This window comes from Amborella trichopoda, chromosome 13, assembly GCF_054954075.1.
Source record: "Amborella trichopoda isolate Santa Cruz 75 chromosome 13, AtrichopodaSantaCruz75HAP2 v2.0, whole genome shotgun sequence".
Lineage (NCBI taxonomy): Eukaryota > Viridiplantae > Streptophyta > Magnoliopsida > Amborellales > Amborellaceae > Amborella > Amborella trichopoda.
In genome coordinates, this window is record NC_142348.1 from 41,345,722 (window position 1) to 41,355,663 (window position 9,942).

The 9,942-nt window shown below is 34.3% G+C and overlaps 1 protein-coding gene across 7 annotated transcripts; it reads left to right on the forward strand.

The window, feature by feature from the left end:
• The first annotated feature begins 2,167 nt into the window (after positions 1 to 2,167).
• Positions 2,168 to 9,657, forward strand: LOC110007961 (uncharacterized). Of its 7 annotated transcripts, none has more exons than XR_016046949.1 (4): positions 2,168 to 3,057; positions 6,272 to 6,314; positions 6,404 to 6,479; positions 6,569 to 8,079. XR_016046949.1 is itself a non-coding variant. In XM_020672525.2 (4 exons), the coding sequence occupies exons 1-4, from the start codon at positions 5,934 to 5,936 to the stop codon at positions 6,577 to 6,579; spliced, it is 375 nt and encodes a 124-aa protein (XP_020528184.1). In that variant the 5' UTR covers positions 3,064 to 5,933; the 3' UTR covers positions 6,580 to 8,079. The 7 variants fall into 7 exon arrangements, 1 of the variants encoding a protein (XP_020528184.1); XM_020672525.2 differs by lacking the exon at positions 2,168 to 3,057 and adding an exon at positions 3,064 to 6,093 and having other exon boundaries at positions 6,187 to 6,314; XR_016046946.1 differs by having other exon boundaries at positions 6,187 to 6,314; positions 6,404 to 8,079.
• Positions 9,658 to 9,942: the final 285 nt, after the last annotated feature.

Below are 9,942 nucleotides of genomic sequence, written 5' to 3' on the forward strand. Positions count from 1 at the left end.
ATTGTATATTTGCTTCCTTGATATATTTCCCTCAAATTGAATAAAAAATTTTGAGTGCACTATTCCCTAATTGAATCAATCATTTTGAAGTATGAAATTAGGACTCGGGTTTCAGTGATAGGAGGATTTTTGTGGTTTAGAAAGATGCTTCTTCGATATAGGGGTTTTATTCCTTGGTCTCGACTCGAGATCCCTTCTCAAGATTGAATGAATGACTGCCACCATGCTCCAGGCCTAGAGCAATTTGGTTTGGACTATAGTTCGTAAGTTGGAGAATATCAGACTCACCACAAAATTAGAATTAAATCGGTTTTGATCCAAAACATTTGACGTAAAAATTTGGGGCAAAAATACGGATCAGCAAAAAAAAGTATAGGTAAATTTTTAGACTCGGCTGAGTGCCTCTGCTTCTCCCTGTTGCCAAGGCTGACTAGGCCCGAGTCAACGGTACAAGTGATTTTATACCCCTTGAGTAAAGGGGACTCGAGGAATTTTCAAGACTCTACTCAAATCGGTCAAACTCGCCTAAATATGCGTTTTGACGTGTAAAACTCGGTTATCAAATGTGTGGATCACAGATAAAACTCGGTTATCAAATATATAGAAAGTTTCTTGAACTTAAAATTCGAAATTTGATGGATTATTGGGCGACTTTATGTATTTTAAGAAAATGTAATTATGATACTATTTGGGTTTATCAAATAAAAACCCAAATCGAAACTTTTTGTATTGTAAGAAAATGTAATCTCTATGATACCTTTTGGGTTTCATAAAAATCCAATTCGAACAAGATTTTATCACAAAATTTATTGGTTTGTAAGGTGTTTTGAGCGGTAAATAGAAAATCTGCCAAACTTCTTTTATTCTCTATGATTTCTCCACCAAACCGATTGACTATTGGCTTGTTTTCAATCTATTGAATTCATCTAAAAAAGCCAAGTACTGATTTGTAAATCTATCAAGTTTCATTGCCGTATTTTTTCGTTTTAAGGGTTCTTTGAGCGAAAAAATAATTTCCCCCAAACCTCTTTGTTCTCGCTAATTTCTACACCAAATGGTATAATTATTAGTTTGTTTTGAAGCTATTGAAATCACATTCAAAAGCCCTCTAGAGATCCGTGGTTGTTTTGCTCCATTATCTACTCATTTCGTGCATTGAAGATGTAGTATTGATAAACTGTCAAAAAATCACCAAATATATTATTTCTCTCTAATTAATCAACCATTTTTTATGATTTTAGTTTGTTTTGAAACTTTTGAAATCATCTTCAAAATCCCTCTACAGATCCATGGTTTTTTTACTCCAATCTCGATTGATTTCGTGCATCAAAGAGGTTATATCGATGAATTGTACAAGTCTATTATTTCTCTCTAATTTTTTCAACAATTTGTTCTGATTTTTGGCTTGTTTTGAAACTTTTGAAATCAGCTTTAAAAACCCTCTATAGATCCGTGGTTTTCTTGCTCCATTGTTGGCTAATTTTATACGTCAAAGAGGTAATATCAATAAAAATGTCAAAAAATCGTAAAATCTATTATTTCTATCTAATTTCTCACTATTTTTTTTATTTTTATTATTAGTTTTTTTTTTTTAAATATTGAAATAAACTTGAAAACCCCTATACTGGTTTGCATTTTTTGGCTCCAATATCAATTGATTTAGTGCATCATAGATGTGATATCAATGTACTGTAAAAATTCAGCTACATCTGTTGTATCTCCCTAATTACTCAACAAATTTTTTGATTTTTTTATTCGTTTCAAATCTATTGAAATTAATTTCAAAAGGCCTCTATAAATTCGTAGTTTATTTACTCCAATATCGTCTAATTTTATGTATCAAAGAGGTAATATCAATGAACTGTAAAAAATTCGTAAAATCCATTATTTCTCTCTAAATTCACAAGATTGAACTTAAGACCTCTTATAGACCCGCAAAACATAAGAATTTCTTTAAGAGAGTTAGGGAAAAAATAGCTCCAAAATAAATCGCCATTAAGAAAAGTAGAATTAAAAAAAAATAACCCCTCATAAAGATGGAACTCCCAACCTCATTGCATATAATAAAAAAACCTAGAGTGCTAACCAGCATGCCTCATGCAAGAAAGATGACCATCGTGCCCGCCTTATTATATATGATGTTAACTTCCTTTGGTTTGAGATTCCATCACATGACCGGTTGTAGATAGACATGTTTTCAACAGGGATTAAAAAAATGGCGACTTGGCCCGGAATCTATCGGGTCGACACGGGAAGCACCCAATCCACGTCGTTTTAGGCAAAAAACTGGGAACCGCCCGATTCGTAACAGTAAATCGCCCATTCTGAGAGAGAACCGCCCGAGTCATGACCAAAACAGGGATGAACAGTGTTGAGACAAAAAAAAAGTCACGAGATTGCTATATATTGCAGCTCTTTCTTCAATTATTGATCAATTATAGCCGTTCTATTGCATTATTGTTCGAAATTATTCGTTTTCTTTATTATAAAACGACTAATTCAGACGATTGAATTACAATTTGTTTTTCATTTTTTACGAAAAATCCTAAATCCACCATTCTTGAGATTTCTTCAAAATATTGTATGTTTTTTATTCAAATCAGAGGGTTTTTGAACGAAATCATTTTCTATAGATGATTGTAATAAATTTTTTTGTGATTCAGCAAATATTGGATGCCAATTTTTGAAGAAATCAGAGGTTTCGTGAGAACAGTTGGTGGAAAAATAAATTCCGCAAATCTTGAGATCTGAATCGATATGGGCAAAAACTTTTCTTGACAATAGAGGGGTTTTACTTGTAATCTTGATCTTCACAAGCTATTGCAGGCTTTTTGGTTGATTTTTTGCGAAGTCAGAGGGATTTTGTGGAGAATAGTTCACGGAAAAAAAAATTCCACCAATCTTAAGATCTTGATCAATATAGGCCGAATTTTCTCTTGAAAACATAGGGGTTTTGCTAGTGATCCTGATCTTCATAACGTATTGCAGGATTTTTGTGAGATTAAGCAACACTAGTTGCACAAATTTGCAAGAAATCGAAGGTTGCTCGAAATTGAGGTATGCATAAGTATTTTTTAATTTTATTGTCATTTTATTAATGAACTAAAATATAATTAAATTTTGATTGATACATAATTAAGTATGTCATGAATGTACAATTATCATGCAATAAAAACTTGTATTTTTTATTTTTTTATTGATACTATATGATTGTAATTTTTTTTTTTTTATTCTAGGTTTCACTTTTATTTCATCAATTCACTATTGTACTATGTTTTGCTTTATTTCCATGTTATAGGTTTGAATCATGTGTTGTACTTTCATTTTTATTGTTAACTGATTACAAATGCATGGGTCCTTGCATTGTAAAATACTTAACTGGATTTTTCCATTTTTTATGATATATCTAAAGTTCATTGACTAAAATTCTTTTTCATTACTTCAAATTTAACTATTGTATTCTACACCAATGATATTAGATTTTGATGTATAGATATTGAAAAATGAATGGGTCTTTGCGTTTTAATGAAATATATGTTTTTTCTTTCATGATTTATGGTCTATCTGAAGTCCTTTGCCTAAAATCTTTTTCATTACTTCAAATTCAATTATTGGACCATGCACCAATCATATTAGGTGTTTGATATATAGATAGTAATGTCACTCACGTCTATAGGTTAAATGTGGTGTTTATTGTGGTCTACTGAGTGTGGGCATGGTCAGACCTCATGGTTCCTATCTTTAGGGAAATTGGCGTGGCTAGATTGATGCAGGTGTTGTAGACTAAAACATGTACTATGATGTGCTAGTTGTGGGCTTATGGTGTCTTCATTAGATGGGGATCAATATCAGCTGCACTTTTTGCTTTATGAATGTTGCCTCTTAGATTGATTGCAGTGGTACCAAAAAAGATTCACAAGATAATTTGTTGGAAAACATGTTGTGTATAATGGGAATCAAACCAACATTATAGGGAAATATGGGTAGATCAATAGTGAATAATAAAAAGATGCATTTAATAAAAAAATAGAATCATTAGAAAACATCAAATAATCAGCAAGGATATCTAATTCTAAAAAACAATCGGCAAGGATTTCTAGTAACTTAGGGCTTGTTTGAAAGGTGGAAGGCCCCTTTGCCACAAAAATGTAGGAAAACCACACTCCCTTATTTTTGGCTTCCACCGTTTAAACACGCCTTTAAAGAATTTAGAACTAAGTCTACCAAACCTAGTGTATGTATGTTCTTATTTCTCTTATGTTGAGTTTAGAACTACACATGGTGATTATTTTTTATGTTGAATTATCAGGTTCATTTTTAATCATTTATATCTTAAAATAATTGAACCATAGCAAATTCTAGGGAAGACCCTGCATGGTAACATGGGATCATATTTGATCCCAACTAAAAAGATAAAATTATTTGTAATTACTGCCAAAAAGTGATTAGTATTGGGGTATTTAGGTTCAAACAATACTTGGCATGAGTTAAGGGAGATGTTTCTGCGTACAATAGTGTCCCTAGCAATGTAAGAAAATAGATTACGACCATTCTCAAGGCTACCGAGGGTAAAAAAGTCACAAAGTAGAGGATGAATGAGGAGATAGCTTGCTTATACGCCATTGAGCGGAAAGAATCCCAAAGAGCAATATAATCATGACTTGGATATGACCACAAAAATAGGCTTGCACGAAACGTACCAGAGGGAAAGCGAGTTCATAATGCCTGGGGGTTATGGCATGGGCATGCATGACGGGCCCAACCCAAGCATGGATGGTAGGGCTAGCTCGAGCATGCATAGCGGGGCCAGCTCGAGCATGTATGGCAGGCCCAGCTCGAATATGTATGGAGGAGTTGGTGGTAATATGTGTCCAGAGGCACCAAACGTTGAAGAAATTATTCCTGGCTTATCTAGAAGCACCAGTATTGCAGGTTATGATCGTATAGACCCATTTCTCTCAAAGCCCAAGTCACAACAAATGACCCTCACATGCATACCGAAAGGTACAAGGAACATGTTGGGCAGTTATGTTGGTAAATAGTTATATGATAAAGGGATTCCCTTTGATGCAGCCAATATTTCATATTTCCCGCCTATGGTCAACGCAATCCATAGAGCCGGGCTAGGGGTAAAGCCCCCGATTGCACATGAGCTCAGTGGGCCAATCTTGGATGAAGAGGTGGAGGAAGTTAGAAGGCGGATTGAAGAATATAAACAGGGTTGGCCAAGAACAGAAATTACTCGCATGAGTGATGATTGGTTGAATAAAGTTAACAAAAAAGATTATCTTAACTTCTTGGCATATTCTCCAAAGGTACAACCTTTTTGTCTAGCAAAGATGTCACAGGGAAAAAGAAGGTTGCAAACTTCTTAGTACGACTATATGACTCGATAGTGGAGGATGTGGGAGATAAGCATGTGGACTAGTTTATTACGGACAATGGGGGTGCTTGTGTTTTTGCGGGCAGCAAGTTGATGGATAAGATGAAGCATTGCGGGCAGCAAGTTGATGGATAAGATGAAGCATCTAGTATGGACCCCGTGTGCTGCACACATCATCGATCTTATATTAGAAGAGATCGATGAGATCAAAATTGTGAAGGAGACTCTAGAAGCAGCAATGTTCGTGTTAAGATTTATATATAACCACTCTAAAATCTTATTTTTGTTCAGAGAACAATCTCAAAAAAAATTTAGATAATCAGGCATGCCATAACCCGCTTTGCGATAGATTATTTGGTTGTTGACTCCATTCGGGAATCCCAAGCTGCATTGAAGAGATTGTTTACCAGCCAGCGAAGAGTGGTCAAATGACCGCCTCTCAAAGTCTAGTAATGGGCTAAAAGTGGAGGGCATAGTCACAGATAGGAGGTTATGGTTTTGGTGTCCCACTGTCGTAAAAGCCAATGCCCATTTGGTCACGGTGTTAAGAATGGTGGATGCTGACAAGAAAGCTACCATGTGCATTCTTTATGAAGGTATCGAGATGACCAAATCAGCTATTTGGCAGAAATGTAGTTTTGCAATTAAATTGATCGAGATTATAGAAAGAAGGTGGAATACCAAATTTGGCCATCCGATTCATTATACAGGTATATATATATTTATATCCTTAGAATGTTTAATTCTAAAATATTTTTTTAATAAAAATTTAAATGACCTTTCTCTATCTATGTATTTTCTAGGTTACTACTTCAACCCAAATTTATTCTATTTGACACTTGAACATCTCCATAAGATTATGGAAGTGATCAAATACATTATTGTCAGGCTGGAGAGAAGCCATCGAAACCAGGTAGCGGTAATACATAAGGTAATATTTAATATTTGGGTAAGAACTTCATTGAGTTGTTATATTTATGAGGAATAACTAATGTACTAAAAAGAAATATTTTGTTTTAGCTTTCTATGTATAGGGATGCTGTAGAATCCTTCAGAACTAGACTTGCCAAGAACTTTCGAGCTAAAATGGATCCAGGTTAACCCCTAACTAATATTTTGTTCTTTTATATCTTTATTCTTATGAATTGTTCTTGCCCTTACAATGCTTTTTACATTTTAATCAAGCTAAATGGTAGGAGATATATAGTAGTGATGCACCTCACCTAAAGTGGATATCAATCAAGGTGTTCTCTCAAATATGTTCTGCTATTGGGTGTGAGCGAAACTAGAGTATGTTCAAATGGTTGCACACTACTAAGAGGAATCGACTCGCTTCGGAGAGGCTTCATAAACTAGCCTACGTTTATTACAACTTAAACCTCCGAGAGTAACAAATAAGAAGGAAGCTTGAAGACTACGGGCCGATCGACTTGGATACAATATTTGTCACTGACACAGCAAAACCATGGGTAGTAGAGGAAGACGAGCCAGTGTTGCACAAGAGAGCATTATTTGAGGCTATCAGTGAGGAATATCTTGAAGAAGGTAATGAACATCATGAAAGAGGAAGCAACCCAGGAACATATCTGTAATTTGTCGGAGATGTCGGTGGTATTGCACCTAATGAGATAGAGTGAGAAGGGGGTATAAGGGAAAATGAGAGAGATGATGATTTTGAGGCCACCCTATCCCAACCAAATTATTCACATACCGAGTCCCAACAATAAGAGGGTGGGGACGAGCACGACAATGTAAGTGAGCAAAAAGGATGGACAAACTTCGGAGATTTTGGATTAAGAGCACAACAAAACACTAACACTTAGGGATTTGGGTATAATCAAGTACACACTATTTGGATGATTTGTTTCTAGATTGAGTTAATGAATTGTCACGCGAATTCAATTAATGGTTCCAGCGTGACCAAGATAAAGAATGACTCTTTCATTTTATTATTAGGTCATATTTTATGAATTGTATGCTTTATTGTAATCCATGTATAAAGATTTACTTCATCCATGATAATTCTATGCTTGTTCTTTTATGTGACGTAAATTTAATGGTTAACAATAGTTTATGTAGGGAAAGAACAACTCAATATTCGCATATTGATGTAAAAAAATGAAAGTTCTTAATGGAGTACCCTCATTTCTTATTGGATTCCTAAAAAACAACATTTAAAATGAATTTTTTTAAAAAAAATTGGATTTTTGTTTCCAATTTTTTTCAAGGTTGAATCCGATCGATTCCCAATCTGGATTGCCGATTCACTGATCCGGATGGGTTTTTGGGGTGCCTGATTCGAGGCACCGATCCATTCTTTAAACCACTGGTTTTAACCATAATGCCGCTTACCACATCTTACTAAAAACTGGCGCCCATTATCTATATACTGAAAAATCGAACCAGAACAGTTAACTGGACATAGGACCAGAAGCGATTAAACCAGCTCAACTGGTACACTTGCCGGTTCAACTTGTCTAACTGAGCAAATCGTGGGCGGTAAAACAAATGTTAAAAAAATAAATAAAATAGAAAAGAGTCCAATAAAATGTGAAAATTATATCTAAATCACAATTAAACAAAGCACATCTGAATGGAGTTGAAAATTAATGAAAAAAAAATGGATTTTAAAGAATTGATTTGTACCCATGGGTATTTAAATTTTTTCAAAAGAGATGAAAAAATGTAAAAATAAATATTAATAGCCAAAACAATTTCCAATCTTTGCCAGAATGATAATTACATTAAAAAATATATTAAAAATAAAATCACTTCTTTTTTTGGGATGATATATATATATATATATATATATATATATATATATATATATATATATATATATATATACACACAGTTGGTTCAGGAAAATCGACCGAAGCTGGAACTGGATAGTGACCGGTTTCGATCTAACCGAGAGGTTAGAATTTAAACTACCCGATTTTTCTTACACTGATATACACAAGTTTTTTGCTTGATTTTCTTTAAACAAAATGAGATTGACTCGAGCAAGTTACTCGGATTCGCCCAAGTAAATTGCCTTGGCAGGGGCCCAAGTACCTTGATCGATTCAATTTTCTGAACCTTGTGTAAAAGTATCACAAATATATCAATTTGGATTAAAAAAATCAGTATGAAAAAATCAGATATGTTTAAAATTTTTAAAATAAACAATTTGAAAAAGAAATCAACAAGTAATAATATAATTAAGTTAATCAATCACGTGATTTTCCTCTGGTTTCTGCCCTCTCTCTGGGTTTTGCTCTTGCTCTCTCTCTCTCTCTCTCTAGTTTTTGCCATGAAAGTTTGTTCAAGGCTCTTGAGGGGATGGTCTCTGCGACTACAGGGAAGAAATGTTTATCTCACTCACGAAGCTCTTGTGTTGGAAATTTGTGGAAGCGTTGATAGAATAATTTGATAGAAAAATAGCAAAGAAAGATAATAAGGGTGAAGTGGAAGCAATATTCACGTACAAAAAAATTTCACTATTGTATTTAAAATAAAAGATATGACAGGTTACACTGATATAGTGTGATCAGGAAGATCACACTCACATTTTTCATTCACACTTTCTTGTGCTTTACACGCTTTACATTCCTTTTATAGATTGTAGTACCGCCATATCATATTGCTTAAAATAGCAATATGGTCCACCGCCTTATAGAGAGCTTTCCTGTGATGGTTTTACACACCGCCTTCCATTTTTTCCTTTTGCACCGTGTTTTTGCGGAAGATTCTAGAGAGAGAGAGAGAGAGAGAGAGAGAAAAATTACATTTTTGAACATCCCGCTTAATTTGCCACTCTCGTTAAATCTCTGAACTAGATGAATTTATCAGTTGAAATTGTCTTCGTGAAGATGTTTGCAAGCTGGTCATTTGTGTTGATGAATATTGGGCTCGATTTCTCCTTTTTCGGTGACCTCATTGATAAAATGATGCTGTATTTCTATGTGTTTCGATTGGCTGTGAAATACTTGATTTTTTGTCATTGCAATGACTAACATGTTGTCATAAACAATAGTTGTCGGGGTATTCTGCTTTTGCTGCAAGTCTGATAAAATGCTTCTGAGCCAAATAGCTTCACATGCTGCACTTGTTGCTGAGATGTATTCGGCTTCTGCTGACGATAGAGCAACAATTTCTTGATGACCACGATATCTCCTTTGTACCTAGGCAAAATATATAGCCGGAAATGCTTTTTCGATCATCAACAGGACTTGTCCAATCATTATCAGAAAATCCAACAATATTAATATTATTTTAAGAAATATGTTTGATATCGTGTTTCTTTGTCCTCTGGATATATCTTAAAATCTTTTTTGCTGCTGCAAAATGCAATTTACTTAGTCCATTCATGAACCTGGAACATATACTGACTACATGCACAATATAAATTAAAGATCCAACCAAGCTTTGATGAATCGATGCATCAACTTTTTCTGCACCATCATATTTTGATAATTTTTCATTCACTGCCATTGGAGTACTCATTGGCTTGCAATTTGACATTATGAATTTCTTCAAGAGATTTTCAACATATTTTTCTTAAGATATCAAAATTT